General features: G+C 41.6%; 2 protein-coding genes across 3 annotated transcripts in view; both read left to right on the forward strand.

Annotated features, from left to right (window-relative positions):
• The first annotated feature begins 996 nt into the window (after positions 1 to 996).
• On the forward strand, positions 997 to 5,321 carry txn2 (thioredoxin 2). Its single transcript, XM_056400957.1, has 4 exons — positions 997 to 1,167; positions 2,547 to 2,824; positions 4,010 to 4,133; positions 4,389 to 5,321. The coding sequence occupies exons 1-4, from the start codon at positions 1,105 to 1,107 to the stop codon at positions 4,503 to 4,505; spliced, it is 582 nt and encodes a 193-aa protein (XP_056256932.1). The 5' UTR covers positions 997 to 1,104; the 3' UTR covers positions 4,506 to 5,321.
• Positions 5,322 to 11,868: 6,547 nt separating this feature from the next.
• Positions 11,869 to 16,873, forward strand: part of LOC130184848 (myosin-9-like) — a 31,337-nt gene continuing 26,332 nt past the window's right edge. For both annotated transcript variants that reach the window (XM_056400929.1, XM_056400930.1), the window contains exon 1: positions 11,869 to 12,141. The gene's annotated coding sequence lies outside the window, so the exon portion shown is untranslated. The remainder of the gene's footprint in view (positions 12,142 to 16,873) is intronic.

Consider the following 16,873-nt stretch of genomic DNA (forward strand, 5'->3'; position numbering starts at 1 on the left):
GGAAATGGTTTACCACAACGACTTTATGCTTTAAATCTTCTCCCATCCACTATTTCCCTATACTAACAGTTAATCTGTGCTCCTCTCTGTCCAGTGGCTGGTTCAGTCTATTTGAGTCTGACTTCTTTCACTGAGCCTTGGATGACACCCACCTCTATTCTAAACAACCCACCCACCGTCTCTCTCTTTCATCCTGTTGCCCTTGCGCATCAAAGGCTCGGTCCATCCACCGAGCTGTTCCATCTCTATAAATTATGAATTAATCGTGCAGAGCATGAGCGTAGGAGATGTCATGTTTTTACTGAAGAAAATTGGACCCACACCCACAACATATTACTTGTTTATTGTTCATATACATAAAAAACAAACAAACAGGCAATGATGCTTCACCCAATGCTTGTTTGTTATCTTAAATTATATCGTCCTACCCGTACTTCAGGGCAGTTCCTAATTCTAAGGATTGTTTTACAGGTAGGGAAGCATGCTTATTTGCTGTCTTGTCAAGAATTATATGAGAAGATTGATAATGCCTCATGGCAATAAATATTAAGCTACAGTTAGCGTAGCTTAGCATAAACACTGCAAACAGGTGGAAACAGCTAGACTTTCAGTACATTTATCTGATATAAGTAGGACTTTAAATGCAGGATTTTTATTGAAAATGGGGTGTTTTTATATTACGGTATTAGTTCTTTATATATTTATACTTAGGTAAAAGGTATGAATACTTACACTAGTGATGGCTTAACTTGTTTTGAGGGTTAAATCTCACCTCTCTCTATTGCTCCTCGTAAACGGTCCATTGTGTACTTCCGGACCTGGCCGGGGGGTGGCGCTGCTCACAGCACCGCAGCCAGGACGAGGCGATAAAAAGCCTCTCGGTCCCTTTTGTAATCTGCGGCACCAAAGCGGAAGTACTTCAGTAGTCCGCGAGGTCAAGATCAACGCTAGCTAAACGGCAAGGTAAACACGGAAAGTACTTGGCATCAGTTTATTTAATCTGTTGTTGTACGTGGTAAATGTGTTAGAGAAACAGTCCGGTGTGTGTGTGTTTGTGTGTATGTGTTTTATAAATGGTTGGAAGCAGTGAAGGGTAATGCTGGGATGAGGAGGAGGAGGAGGAGGACGACGACAACGAAGAAGAGGGCAAAGTCATACGTAACGGAGGTTAATGGAGTAAACGAACAGCCGGTAGATAGGCAGCAGACACGAGAGACGCAGTAAACCACTCCAAGCAAGTCGGGAGTGAATGGATTACTAGTAAAGAAGGACATGTTGATTATGAAAGTGTTGAACGGCTTTAGCTCGGTTGTCTCTTCGTCTGTGTGGCGTGAGTGTTGTAACAGCAGAACATCATGGCTGTACATGTGTTCACAGAGAAGCTGACCGTTAATGAAGTTAGCATCACTGGGCAGTTTTACTAGCATAGCTAAGTAGTGAAATACTAGAAAAGAAACTGAAGTCGAAAAGTGTTTGATGGAGTAAACTACCTTCACAGGCCACAGAGATTTCCTAAATCAACATTACACATCTATTGCTTGAATGTAAGAAACTATTTATTGTACAACAGCAGATCTAATGGTGATTTCTTTTTAAACTGTTTCTACTGCTAGCAAGCTCTGGGGGGTGAGCTGCTGCTGATCCCATTACTGACTGCTTAACGGGTTAAACCGCCAAGCAGTGACACTATATCTGCAGGGACTGAACCTAAAAGTCATTTTCATTACAGCTAGAGCGATTAGTCGACAAATTGTTTCTTCTATCTTCTATCGACAGGCTATTAATCGCCAGCAAGTTTGATAATGGAATAATAATAATTTACATTTTTGAATGGTGAAGTGAATGTTTTTGGGGTTTGGATGGCTGGTTCAGTCCAAACAGTTTCAATACTACAACTTGGGTTCTGTAAAATTTTGATGGGATTTTTCACCATTTTCTGCCATTTTATAGACCAAATGATAAATTGGTGAAAATGGTCATTACTGTTCTTGAATAATTCTCTATAGTACTATTATTAAATAATGTTTTTGTTTTTTTTAAAAAACAGTAAATTTCTTGTATTTTCGCTCAATGAATTGTCGAATGACTGTTGAGTTAGTGACTAATTGGCACAGCTCTAATACTCTTCCTGGCAAGGAAGTAGTGCTAATATTTTATACCTGCAGGGATTGAAGTGGATTCAGACTTTAATGCCCTGCCTTTTTATGACAAATCAGATAAGACCTATTGCTGTTGTTGATGGATTTCTTTGTGCTATGTAAACTTACATAATGTTATTGACTATGAGAGTCTTGTGAAATCTTATTTGTGCTTCAGTTTAACAAGCTTAAAGCATACAGGAAAACACACCCACCCATTGTGCACTCTGCATGGAGAAAGTGGCTGTAAACACGCTGGACTTACATAAGTGTCCTCTTTAGTGGTACAGTAAAAGCATTGAGAAGTCCTTCTGCTTTTACCTTGACCTGTGTCAAACTGGCAAAAAAATTTAAATGAATTCTATTGAACAACATTAATGTTTTGTTATCTTCTGTCTATTTTTACAGATGGCTCACAGGCTGCTAGTACGTAGAATTTGGACGCTGTCAGTGAAAGAGATCTGCTGCCACCCAGCATCCACAGCCACCACCGCTTCCTCCTCTTTTTCCACCTCCCTGCAGTCCGCCACAACCCGAGTCTCCTTCCTCTCTCCCTCACGCTCTCTTCCTCGCTCCCTTCCTCACACCTCCTGCCGGGCAGTCTCCTTCAACGTTCAGGACCATGAGGACTTCACAGAGAGGGTCATCAACAGCGAACTACCCGTGCTAGTTGACTTCCATGCACAGTGAGTACTCCAGGGACATATGGTTATAGTTGACTGATAATTTTTGTGTTTTTAAAATGTATAATGAAATTAACAAAATCCAACAGCTCTCTACATTTGAGAACGAACAACTATATAGTGCTTGTCACTTTATTCAAAATAACTGAAGTTATTAATTACTTATAACAACCAGTTGAATGAATAATTTTTTAACTAAGTGACTGCAGCACTATAAACCCTCTATATGGGATAAAATAATGTAGGACTTGAAGATCAGGCCGACTAATAAATATTTGCAAATAATGTTTAAGTAGAGATTTTCTTTAGATGTAATGTAGTGGTGACACAGATTTTGCCTGTTCAGAAGAGTAGTGTTTAAGCCATGGTTGCTAATCATAAATAGTTAAGGCTGTATTTAGGAAAACACTCCTAAAAGAAATATTTGGACCTCAGTTTTTCTGAAAGAGCCTAGATGGGTTTGGAATGCAAAATAAGAAAAGAAGGATAAAAAAAGTTAAGCTTTTTTGTCTTTATGATGAATTCACGATTCAGATTATACACAAATATAACCATTTCTATTTTATGAATAAACATGAATCACATCAGAGACTAAATCGGCGCTGTTAATCCCACAAAAGGTTTGTCAAATCTGAAGTATATTAATCATGAAATGATATTCTTTCAATCCCTACTGCAGCCTGTTTGTTCTTTTTCACGCTCTCATTACTTCAACTGAGCAGTCATTACACAGATGCTGATTTGGGTGTTGCTTGAAGCTGCTCTGTGAGCCTCCCCTTGCTCCTCGCCTCCTCCGAGACACATTTAGGGGATGGGAACGTCCTCGATGATAGTGGACCTCGATTAATTTTCTGGTTCATAGGCTGGAGGACAGAAGAGCAAGGAAGGGAGGAGGCATAATTAATTAAATGGGGGGGGGGGGGGGGACCCTGGTGCTGTGCTGGATCACTCTCACGGCTTACTGAGAAACTTGAACATGGCAATCGTTAATGTTATGTTCAGTCAAAACATCTGCTGTCAAAAAGACCTGCTGCTTTATACTTTATATTTTATATTTTTCACCTGTTGTTCAGCACTTTGTAAACCTGCTGCTTTAAAGTCTTATACAAACACATATAATCATAATTAGTTGAAAAGCCTTCAGCAGCTTGTAGTCACACATTCTGTTTGTCTTTGTTGTTTTTTTAGGTGGTGTGGTCCCTGCAAGATCCTTGGGCCGAGGTTGGAGAAGGCTGTTGCGAAACAGAAAGGCCGTGTTGCCATGGCAAAAGTTGACATAGACGACCACACAGACCTGGCTATTGAATATGGGGTGAGACTTGAAGTATTTCTGTGGCATTACTGACATTTTTTAAGTTTACCATCTAAACTTTGAAGCTTGTAGTTTGTATAGAGTATCCATTGTTAGTGGTCGTGGAGGAAATTTTTATAAAATTTTGCTAAAAGATCACATGCAGTCAGAGAGGAGGATAATACATTGCATTGTACTCAACTGCATTACATAACAATCATCAAGTCATAATATTATTAGTCTTGTCTTATAAAACATAAATTTGTCCGTTGCCAGGTGTCTGCGGTTCCGACAGTAATCGCCATGCGGGGAGGTGACGTCGTCGACCATTTTGTGGGGATCAAAGATGATGATGAGCTGGACTCGTTTGTCAGCAAAGTCATTGGACAATAGACCAACTGTTCCCGCCCTGCCATTCACCACCGTTCTGGTGCCGTTTTGTATGATTCTGGCATGGTCGGCAGCCCTTAGCCGCCATCTTGAGCCTGTTTAGCAGCAGCCGACAAATAAGTAAAATCTCTGCTGCAGTCCCAGCTGGCAATCTCTCAAATGCTCACACCCATCCCTAGACACACTGCTTCAGCTGTGCATTACTGCTTCTGTCTCTCTGTCTCCCTCTTGTTTCTTTTGTCTAGTGCTGGGTGTGTGCCTCCTTTAACCTTTTTAGTTCACGCTGTGCTCCATTTTGCAGCAGTTCCATTTCTTTCAAGTAATGTGACGGCTCCGCGGCTCTATTCATACCGCTAGAGCCGCAGAGCTGGTGTGTAACAGTTCGCTGTAAAAGTCTGTAGAATGGGGGAAAATACACCGCTGTAATGCACTTATACTGTATGACATGAGGGATGAACATTTATAGTTTTAATGGTGAAGAGGATTTAACTTAAAACCTGACAATACTGAATGAGGTTTGACAGTGTTACCTGTAGTTCCTGCGTATGTCCACTAGAGGGTGGCATTTCTTTGACATCGCAGAGCCACACATGGTCATTTTACACCAGTATGCCTAATAATGTGAGAAAGGAAGATATGTTTATGTGTATGTCTGTCTGTATGTTTGTTTGTGTATGTGTGTGTGTGTTTCTTGGGGTCCTGACTGTGAAACTGAAGTCGAGCAGGAATTGCAAATTATGAGTTTGATTTAGTTTATTACTGAAATGAACTCAATGTACCACAAACATGATCAAGTGATGTAATAAAGGAGAGAAAAGATGTTCTGTATTTGATTTGTGTGTGGTTGAAAAAGAGACGAGGGTGGAAGATTTACTGTCCCTAATGACGCTGAGGCAATATTTCTGTGAAGTTCATGGACTTTCCCGGCCCTGGATGTTTTGACAGCAGTGGAAGTCACCAGAAATAAGCTGCTGTTTTTTTGTTTCTCTGTGTGTCTGCGTCTCTAGGAATCAAAGGAGAGAAAGTTGGTGCTCAATTATTCCCTGTTTTATTATGTCTGTGTTTAGCATGCAGTGTTATATATTCCCCCATTTCTGTCTGACCGTGAGGTTGTTACTCATGCTGTCACAACCCTCTCATCAGTGTAACTGAAACGCCTCCACACAACCCTCCACTTATTGCCTCTCTGTAAATGACCTCCCTGCTATCATCCCCTTAAATCGACAGTGTCTGCCTTCTTGTCTGTCTCTCTAATCCCCACAATATCTCCGCGTCTCACACCTGACCCTAACGTCCTCCTCCAAACCACTTTTCCCTCCTCGATCAGAGTTGGGGTCAACACATGTCGAGCCAGACAGTTGACTGCCCCATTTGACCTTTCGTTTTCATTTTCACCTGCTTGGTAACATGTTTGATCACTCACCTGTGTCTTCAAACATCACACCAACGTACACGCCTCTGTACTTTGGATTTCTGACTTTTGGCGCTGCTTGCTTGTTGGGATGTTGCCATGGTTCCCAATTATTAAACCAAAAGTAATAAAGTGCTGTGTTATCACCGGACATTGTAAATGTTTAACAGTGGAATAGCATGGCAAGGCGAGTTTGCATAGCACAACAAGTAAATTAAGTGTTGTACATAAGACTAAAGAAGTATAAAAAAAAATACTTTTCCAGTGTTTTACCTGTCTCACTGGGGGGTGCACCTACATGCACTTCCCATGCAAAGACTCTTTCCTGTGTTTGTGTGGACTGTAGGATTAAGGCGTTTCTGTGTCATCGACCGCCAGAGACACTCGAGTAAATGAGGTCAAATGGGGCTGAAGGAGACAGAAGAGCACCTGCAGTCAGAGAGTCATCATTTCATCATACCCTCTTCTCTCACGACCTGCTAACCATAAAAACATTACCATCCCAGCCTGCCTTCCCATCCGGCATGCCGTAACAGAGACCACAGCTGACAGAATCATGACAAGGGCCTTCAGACTGCTTATTAACTGCACATCATTTGACATGTTCCATCTGCATTTTCGGCGGTCCCGGCTTGGATTAGATCATCGCAGAGGAAGCCAGGGGATATGATCGTGCTCGGTAGCAACCGGGTGCAGAGACCCTGTGGTTTTTTCTTTTTTGGAATAGAGGGAATTCCACTGGCATTACATAAGCAGGTGTGAATGAGGCAAGTGATCCAGATGCACAAACAAAGTTGTTGTTGTGCGCTGGATGAAAGACATTCCTGCATAGTTTAGCGATGTCTAGGGCTGCATCATAGCACCTTTGTTAATGATCTGCCATTTTAACCTCTTTCAACCTCTTCTCTGCCTCTCAGTAATCACCGAATGGTCTTGAGGCCTCAGGATTCACACTCATGAATCAATCTGCCCCCCCCCCTTCTCACACCCCCACACCCCCCTCCATGTTGTCTGCCCATCCTCTTTGTCTGCCCTCAGACAGGAGGTGACTGAAGAAATGACGACAAGCTCCAAAGGTTCAAGAGCAGCGCGTAACCCTACACCTCTTCCGCAAAAAACAATAGACCACACCTCCACCCTCGCTCCCGCTGTCTCTCTCTCTTACTCAACCACTCTTGTGACCATATAAGGCAAAAAAAGACAGGGGAAGCCAGCGGCTGCTGCTGAACAAACGGGCCGAGAGGCAGAGTTGCAGAATTCTTCGAGTGACTCTATCCCTACTCTATTTGCTCGCCTCTCTCAGAGCCTGAAACTGTTCATGTTTGCTGTGTGTTTGTTTGAAATTAAAGCAGCTGTCACTGGGCCAAATGCTTTTGCTCTGTGTGTGTGTGTGTGTGTGTGTGTGTGTGTGTGTTTGTATGTACAAGATGCATTGCAGTTTCTGTGTGTGTGTGGGAGAGAGAGAGAGAGAGAGCGACTTTGTAACAACACCCAGATCTGGCACGGCCTGAGAGCATTCTGTGTTTATAGTAAATACATAGCTGTATTTGTATTTGAAACACATGCTGCCCTCCACCTTGTTAGGTCTTCACTCTGTTCCAGACAAATACCAACCCGAGACAGACAAAGCAGCCACTGCCAGTTTATATCCCTCCATCTTTTCCTCATGCAACATACAAATGGCTTACAACAATATATCGACTTAGAGTGCATTAGTGATGCATCAGCAATCAGCACAGATGATGAATGAGCAAAGAGACGTCTTAACAAAAGAAGGGAAGCGTTCTGTATTTTCCCCTTTATTCCACATTCCTTGGTTTTGTGAGTCAACATGTGTCTTATCACTCCTTCCTGTGTACTGATTACTACGGAAAGGAGGAGGATGGTGGCACTGGAAGCAGGGCGAGACTAAAGAGCAGAAGACAGCCAGTTACTCTGCCATACTCTCATGGCTGCATTATCTTAAAAGCTGGAGCTGCTCTTAATTATTCCTTGTGGTTCTTGCCTTTTAGGTACAAACAAACAAACACTTGGCTTTATGATGCCGAGAGATTGTGTGAACTGAAGCGAGTGGCGTGAATAATTTTGGCAGGGTGTTGTACACGGCTGGGGAATGATGTCGAACAAAACGGCAAGTTGTTGAAAAGATCACTTTGAAGCATGTGTGTGTGTGTCGAATCGTCTCTCGGTATACGTCAGGTAAGAAGAGGTTACAGCTACAAGATCTGGGTCAGACAGGAGTATTAAACAACCTATTTACCAGATTTGACAAAGGGCTGAGCCACTGTATGTACATATTTCCCTGTTCATGGATGAAGGCACAGAAACGCGCACATTCTCACCAAGACACCCAAGCGTGAATACCCACACACATGAATTCACACAAGCAATTACACAGCAAGCATGGTCAGTGAGTTAACATGCCACTCTTTTAACATGCTGTCACTGAATGGGTCTCTTTCTTTCTGACTGGATGATATAATGGCTTTGCACACCCTGAATTACAGACACACCCTGCTGCTATTACAACCAACTGAAGGAAGGAGAAAGAGAGAGAGAGAGAGAGTAGGTCACAGGGAAAAGGAGAGCGTGAGGTAGCGAGAGGGAGGGAGATAGTGAGGTCAGAAGTGTCCATATTTGGTCATTTATGCCTGCATTTTAATCCTACATTTCTTTCTTTGCCCAGTTCTCTTTGTTTTGTGTCTTGTGCCATTAACTGTGTAACTACTTTTTACTTTATAGGCACACGGTTATTTTAACGTGAACTTTTCTTTCGATTTTGAAATTTGTTTTGAATTCAATGTTGTTTATTTTATCATTTTTTGTATGTAAGCAGTCTCTCACTCTCTTTTACTCCCCCTCATTCTCCTCCACTTGGCCCTCTCTCCTCTCTCGGCATCTGGTCCTGCTCAGCTAATAGGCGACAGGGTGACCTTTGACCCCGTAGCTGAAATTTTGGATATTTCCCATCCATCCCGGACAGAGATTTATTGATTTTTCCAGGCAGCCTTGCTGAATGTTCAATGTTTTGCTCTACATACATGTGATGCCCAGCTGCTAAACGTATAGGAAAACACACAGACACATTCTTTTCATAATGACACATAGCGAACATAAATCACACGTTCTGCAGAAAATGTGATTTTCCTATGTTTGTGAATGGATGGCAGCCATGCCTGAGGCCCCATTATAATGTGAATTCTTGGGCTAAATATAGGAATAAAAAGTTGTCTTTGTGTGGTGTGCTGAATGTGCAGTTGATGTCACTGATAGAAGCAATATCTGCAACAGGTCTTGTTGAAAGTTATCCCAGGACCACAGGGCAGCATCATCTGTTTCATATTCCTGCCTCTTATCAGGCATCACCTCCTGAGTGAAGAATGGAGGATAAAACAGAAAGAGGTCAAGATTTTGCTTGTCTGAGAAGAATTATCTTTGCACTTCCTTCCTCTAAACCATTTTTTTTCTTCAGATTTTTCAGACCTATCAGAAGATCACACCATCAACACCATCCATCGTGTTTCTATTGTGTTAGTTTGACCTGATTATAAACTACATGTTATTCAGTACTATTTGATGTGCTAATATATAAAATACTATAATTTTGTCATATAAGTGAACTGTCAAGGGGTTGGGTCAGTTTGGTGAAGTTTGCATTTGCCCTGTTAATGGCAGAAGCTAGACCTTTCAACCATTCATTCATTACTTTTAGCTATTTCAACTGTTTGTCCGTTACTTTTAGCTAACTATTTAAACTGTTTTATCCATTACTTTTAACTAACAAGTTCACCTGCTTTATCTCTTACTTTTAGCTAACCATTTGTACCGTTTATCCGTGGCCATTTATCAAACTGTTTAGACTTTTCTGCTCACTTGTCAACTAGTTTTCCCACACTCATTTGCAACCTGTGGTGTTCAAGTGTTACAGCTGACTCAATCTGTGGATATTTATTTTTCAATCAAATCATGGCCTAATATTTTTTTTCCCAAATTAGTTGAGCTATACCACAATCTTTCCACTGGCAACTGAGGTTACACCCTGAGGCACAAGTACCCCTGGTTAGGAATCGCTGCTTTAAATTATATTTCGGCCTCAGTTCGTGCTGATCAAAGCTGCTGACTTTTTTAATCCATGTTTCCCACTGAAAAAAAATGAAAAATATCTAGTTTCCATTGCTAATGTTTCCCTGCTGGTTGTGGCATGCGTTGGCTCTGTGCCGTCAGTTCCACTCTACAAACTGTGCTCACATCAACCAATTTGAATCCCAGAGGAACATTTGCAGTATTTGAAGTAAACAGGTTCACATTGTACTCTTCCATTCCTCTGCACAGATTTTGGCAGTGGCATCACGGAGCTTTTATCTCCACAGCCATCACTTCACACTTCTCTTTTTATTCAGTTTTCTTGCACTGTCCCACCATCTGTTCCTCTTTTTCTACCAGTGCCACTGTTTTTTTGTTTGTTTTGGGTTTTTTTTGTTTTACAGATATCTGTTGCTTTGTATTTGATTTCATTTGATAAATATGTGTTCCCTTTACAAATCTCTTTGTCTTCTTTGTTGTTTACTTTTCTGGCAGACAAATTGAAGAGCTAAATGTCAGGATTGATTAGAAGTCTGAACAAATATTTCTCTCACTCACATTAATTAGATCACCACCTGCAGCGGTTCCCAGGTAGTGCTGACATGTCTGGTCATGAATCTGGTTCTACCTGACTGCGTGATGGGAACCTGTGAGATTAAATCTATACTGTACTATACTGATCTAATCTTATATCTGACAGGTGCACTGGTTCATTTACATCAATGCGATATTCATGTATAAAAACACTGACAAGACATACTGAAAAGTCCAGTTATAGGTTTAAAGTTGGAATTATGAAACTTAAATATAAGAAAATCTTGGTTCTTCTGTTGTGGGATGGATCACACGCTGCTTTGAGAAGAGGAGTATGGGAAAAAATTTGATGATCAAATTAGCATGCACATGAATATTCAATTATCATTACCATTATTATAAATATATCAGATTTTTTAAAGGGTACTTAACTTTACATGCAAAGTGTATTTCACACATAGTTTCATCCAAGAACTCAGGCAAGCAAGAAAAAAGCTTTTTTATGAAGTAGATTATATAAAATATTTAAAATCCCTTGGCTTGAAACAGAGGCCAATAGGGTGAAGCTATTATTTTTAATAGTGACATGATCACTGATGTTTTAAATTCTTCAACAGTTCAAGGCCCTATAGGCCAGTGTCCACCCTGCCAAAGCGTCACTACTAAATCTTTAACAGCTCCATTGGTCCTATACTGCTGTTGACCTCCGACCTTCCTTTTTGGAGGAGGCGAAAGCAACTTATAAAGTGCTATACTATTAATATAACACTGATGAATATATGATCTTATTTTCAGGTGTTGGCCAGAGGTAGGTGTACAGTTTTCTTTCTGTGGAGTGAAAGTATTTGATAACACAAACACTCAGAGATAGGAGGACCAGTACAGAAGAGCCCAGACAGACCTGAGTGCGTGGGATTTGTCTGATATGTGGCAGCCTTACAGCAGAAGTAGTATCAAACCCTTGGAGCCATCACTGCTACTTGTTTTCAATGTAGACATTGGTCAGACTAGACCCTGTTGACACATAGTAGGGAGACCCTGGATGATGCAGTCCATCCTGAGAGTGACTGGTACATATATGGTCATAAAAATCCTTAGTATGCACATACCTCTCTCATTAAACACAGCTTTATCTGTCCTGCCTCCGTTCTCTTAACGCTTTCAACTTCAGTTTTGCCCATCCCAGCGGCTGTCAGCCCTCAATTTATGCACGCCCTCGGGATACCGTGATTGGCCCAAAGTGTGTGGATTATAAAAGCGCGCCAGACATTGGCCAGAGGGGCGGAAACATGAGGGTTAGGGGCCCGCCTCGTCCTGGACCGCACCCCGGCGCCTGCTGTCTACGTACTGGGTGAAATTACGCGACCCAGTGAGCAGGCAGTGGAAGAGGGAGGGCAGAAGGAAGAGGGTAAAAGAAAAAAAAAAAAAAAAGATAGAAAGAGTGACTGAAGTAGAGAAAAGAGAGGGAGGAAACAAGCGCTGTAGTTTAGCCTGAACTCTCTGCGAAGCTGCTGTCGACAGGAAAAGAAGTTTGACTCACGGCGACGCTGACTGAGCCACTCGGTTGTTGTTAGCCACCCTCTTGAAAGGCGTCCTGCACCCTAAAAGCAGGTAATATTCTCACATTTGAACACTTTTGTCTGCCATGCTCTCCCTCGGTGTACTCTTTCATTCAAGTCGTTGCCCGTCACTCCAGCAAGTGCAGCTGAACCAGGAAGCACGGTGGCTAGTCCACGGCTGCAACTCCAGCAGCCGCGCGCTGGGTGGAGCGGGACCTCCCGACCAGATTTAACCCCGGGTTTCTTTAACTTTAACGGCGCTTGAATACGTTTTTATTATTGTTTTAAACGTTTTTTTTTTTTTTTTTTAATGCGCGGAATCGTGAATAATATGCGATGAGTAGGTACGTCAAATACAGCATCAGCTTTGTTTGGCAGCTGGCGAGAAGCTAAAAGCTATAACTGTAGAGGCAGGAAGTGATTCGCTTGAATGAGTTGCAGGAAAAAAAAAAAAAAAAAAAAACGACCGGTGAAGAGTTTGAGCTCCGCTGGAAAAGAGAGAAAAATTGGGTTCAGACTTTACACGAACACCGGCTCGTTCGGGGGAGGGGGGAGGTCACCGGGAAGTGTAGCATCGCTAGTTTTGCGGTTGAACTTTTCGGTTTGTAACGGTCAGAAACGGGACGACGTGTGTGGCCAGCAATGTGTCTGGCTGGCGGCATGACGTCACCAGGTCGCCGGTAAATCGAAAAAATATATATTTTTTTTTAAAAATAAAATAAAATAAAATAAAACGAGGCTGGAGCACCTCACTGAACCATGGCATATCTATGTGTGTTTTCTTTTTGTGTTTCTGTCTGTGCGCTCGTGCTGCTGGTAATACCGGGGCCCCTTGAGGGGTTTTCAACGGGCTCCCTGTAAAATAAGGAACACATTTGACTATAGGGTAACAGTATGTATTGTATTCATTATAAGTTACCTTCTCCATTCTGTAGATGGACCTAAAAAAAATTCTTTATTATTTATTTATTTATTTATTATTAAACCATCCTCTTTTCAGAGATACATTATCTCCTTTAAAGGGGAGACTTGTCCAAAATGACATTGATAGGATACATAACAGTGAGATAATACATTTACAACTCGTTTTAAGCCTGTTGTATTCTTCTTAAAACATGTTTTGGATGTTGCGTTTGAATGTCTGATATGAAGGCAAATTAAGTTTTATGCTGAAGCTGAGGGTGCATAGTATGGAAATGCAGTTTTAACAGAATGGACTATGAAGATTATCCATCTGGTTTGATAACTGTAATTTTACAGAGGTAGATAAGCATTGGTTGTTGTATCAGTTAGCCAGATTTCTTACCCAGAAATACACAAGAGTGCCAGCTGAAAATGACCGGGTTTGTCTTCTACTTACACTGCAGTTCACTGAGATGATCATGAGCTGGGCAACATGAGTTTTCCATGGTTTAAGAGATTTTATGGGGTATATCAATATCCAAGTGAAGTACATTTTATTTCTTCAGGCCAATGCCACAAATCTTCCTCAGAGAGCTTCATAAACTGTAAAACATAAAATCTCCCTCTAATCTGGGAGGCTTGAAAATTAAGGACATATTGAGGCTAAGTTAAGTTTTTCGATGTGGAAAAACGTGGATCAGTGACGGCTTCAAACACTGTCCAGGTAGAAAATTGTATCTTGTAATTTCAGTTCAGTATCAGTTAGGAAACTTTGTTCTCTCTGCAGTCAGTACATGAGTCATCACATTCATTCAGGCTACCACAAATGCACATTACTGCAAGACATTTGATGCAGTCATTTCTTCAGGCCATACTCAGACATTGATTTTTTTACAATCTGACTTTCGTCTCATTCTCATGAAGCCTGACTCTGCTATGTCATGGTACATTTACATAAGTGTTGTGCTGTTGTCAGTACAATTTATGTTCGCTGTTTTGGCAGATCATTGTGTTTGCACTTAGGGAAGCAAATAGACTCTGGTATGCTTGCACGCCCTTCTGAGTTTACGTATGGCAAGTTGTGTGGCTCAGTATCTGGAAGAAAAAAAAAATATTACGTGTGAACTCAACCTCAAGTCAGACTGGGCATTGTAGCACTCACAACTCTGGCAAACCTGCTTCCCATTGTACCTAGTGTTAGTGGTCTCAGAAAGTGAGAGCAGCACCTTTTTTGCACTTATTTTTTATAATTAGAACCGTACACTTATGTTGTGCTGATGTTTTCTGCCAAGCGGCCATTAAACCACAGTGTGAGTTTACCACTATAATAACGTTTTGATACTCAGGCATTGACTGTGCAAATGATGGTTCATGCTGATATTCTCTTAAAACTAGCTGATGTGTGTGTGTATGCAGGTGTGTATCTCTTTTTATCAAAGTCATCTGTCACGGTGGTGTAGTCTCCGGATGATACACCGACACTCTTTCCTAGAGCAGTTTCAGTCATTCGCCGTGTTGCTTGACAGAGACACGTCTGCAAATATTCTAGCCTTAGCAGGACACATTGGGTGACATGTGGTATGTTCATATCCTGTTATTGCATTTGAGTCATTTGGTTGAATAAAGTCCTGGCAATGCATTGTGCAATACCTTCTCTGGAGGCCAGTTCCTCTCACAGGTTGCCAGTTTCAGTGCAGTTATGAAGCCCCCCGCCGAGATCGTTACATTCCTTCATTCGTGTGTCAGCAGTGTCCATACTCGAGGCCCCCTGGGACAGCTATGTACTGTAGGCTGGACAAGATTAAATGCAGACATTTTGAACATGAACAGGGAGCTGGTATGTGAGGCTGTTCAGTCTGAGAGAACATGCCTGTGGATGTTTAGATTTCATTGAACAGACAGTTGTCCTGGCTGAGCCAGATTACTTGCAGGCCCCTTGCTTTTTGTTGCAAATGAGAGCGCAGCATGGAGAGGGCAGTGTGACACAGTTTGGCACTCTGCAATCCACAGCTGTCTTCTGTTATGAAAAGTCCCAAGGTTCTTGTGAACCAAATGTGAGGTGTCTCTAATCTTTTATCTGATGTGTGTGTGTGTGTGTGTGTGTGTGTGTGTGTGTGTGTGTGTGTGTGTGTGTGTGTGTGTGTGTGATCTTCTAACTGCATTCATAGGCTCAATCATCCCTTTACCTCACATTGTCAAGGATAAATTAAGCTGGTAACACAGGCTGGAAAAGCTAAAAAAAAAAAGAACTTAATTGACTGAAAAATGACTCAGAAACTATCTTGATAATTGATTAATCGTTTGTTGTTTTGCTTAAAAGATGCCAAAAAATCACTGCTTCCAGCTGCAAGAATTAGCAGACTATTTAATCGTGGAAACAGTTGTTAGTTGCAACCCTAGTCTGAGCTTAATCTTTCTTCAGTAATACACAATATGTTAACATGGTTAAAGGGCTGAAGAGGGGGCTGCCAGTTTTGTTTTCTGAGGACATTGTACTCATTTGTTTTCTAGTAATACTTGGTGCTAATGCTTGAGAATGATTGATGGGGCAGTAAGGTCAAGTGTCATGCATATCCTAGTTTCCTACATAGTCAGCTGAGATTCATTCATGCAGGCAAAACATTCCAGTCAGAGCGGAGTCTGTTAAGATTCTCCATTAACCGTGGCGGAGCTGATCATGCCATTTCTCGGCCTGTAGTTGGAGCGTTGCTCACAGTCAACACAGGGTGAATTACTGTGTCCAGAAAAACACATAAAGTCTGTTTATTTCAGACGGACTGTGATGCAGGCAGTATGAAACACAACAGACTTGGGCCTGCACACATGTTGAACGTGCTGTCTTTACGTTGTGCAGTATATCATTAATGTTGGCCCTTTTTTTTAATTCGATGACTTTCAAACGGCAATTTTTTCTTGAATATATATGTCTATTTTGGTTCTGCCCAAACGCATTTCTTCTGGTTGAATGAGCAGCATAATTAAGTTGCCTCAGTCAGACTGGTTGAAATGTCTGGGCTCAGGATGAATCTGCAGTCGTGTCTGCTGTGGGTTTCCTATTTCCTTTCACTGCACTTTATTTTATTTTTTTATATTTCCTTGGTGCCTCAGCCTCCTCATCAAACCTTTTCTCATCGATCTCTGTTCCCGTCTACATTCTCCTTCATTTCCTTCTCCTCTGCTTGTGTTTGTTTTGTTTTTTTTTTTTGCCATCACCCCATCCTTTCCTCTATCCTCCCCCTCACAGTATGCACCTGTAAGCTTTCAATACAACCAAACAATACAAGGAAATGGCCAAGCTCTGACTTGGACTACACACAGAAAGGGCTTGTTTAAAAAAATCTGATCTCAAAGGACGGACCTTGACCATGCCTTTATTGTGATGATTGTTTGTGGCTCAGTAGATAAAACTGCTTTCTCTTTTGTGGCAGAAATAATGAGGTAATGCTTGATCAGAGATTACAGACTTATAGTCGTGCCTTCTCTGGAGTACCAGTTTATTGATCCAACTTCCTGTTGGGTTGAATTTACGGGAAAGTCAACACCTGACTGTTAGGTTATTTTAGTTGGCAGCCTTTTTTTTTTTTTTTTTTAGAAATGTTCTCAACTCTGCTGTCGTGATTTACTTGGCTCAATGCAAATGAACTAAATGGAAATAATGCAAGTGAAGTAAAGAGGTAGCGCAATGCTGTTTTACAGAAGCTGAGAAACGCCACACGATGACCCTAACACAGAAAAACAGGATCGGTGGTGACTGTGGTGCAGGTGTGTTACTGTACATGACAGAAACTAGACTTTGTTCCCAGGTGGGTGTGTGTGAGCTGCACATCTGACGTGGAACTGTGTAGAGAAGTGGTTAATACTTTTGACATTGCGCAACACGC

Source organism: Seriola aureovittata, chromosome 17 (genome assembly GCF_021018895.1).
Source record: "Seriola aureovittata isolate HTS-2021-v1 ecotype China chromosome 17, ASM2101889v1, whole genome shotgun sequence".
NCBI lineage: Eukaryota > Metazoa > Chordata > Actinopteri > Carangiformes > Carangidae > Seriola > Seriola aureovittata.

Excerpts from the sequence above, each read along its gene's own strand:
- txn2 (XM_056400957.1), top strand. The coding sequence starts at position 1,105 with ATGAGGAGGAGGAGGAGGAGGACGACGACAACGAAGAAGAGGGCAAAG. Across the intron at positions 2,825-4,009 it reads CTAGTTGACTTCCATGCACA|GTGGTGTGGTCCCTGCAAGA; the intron begins GTGAGTACTCCA and ends TTGTTTTTTTAG. Across the intron at positions 4,134-4,388 it reads ACCTGGCTATTGAATATGGG|GTGTCTGCGGTTCCGACAGT; the intron begins GTGAGACTTGAA and ends GTCCGTTGCCAG.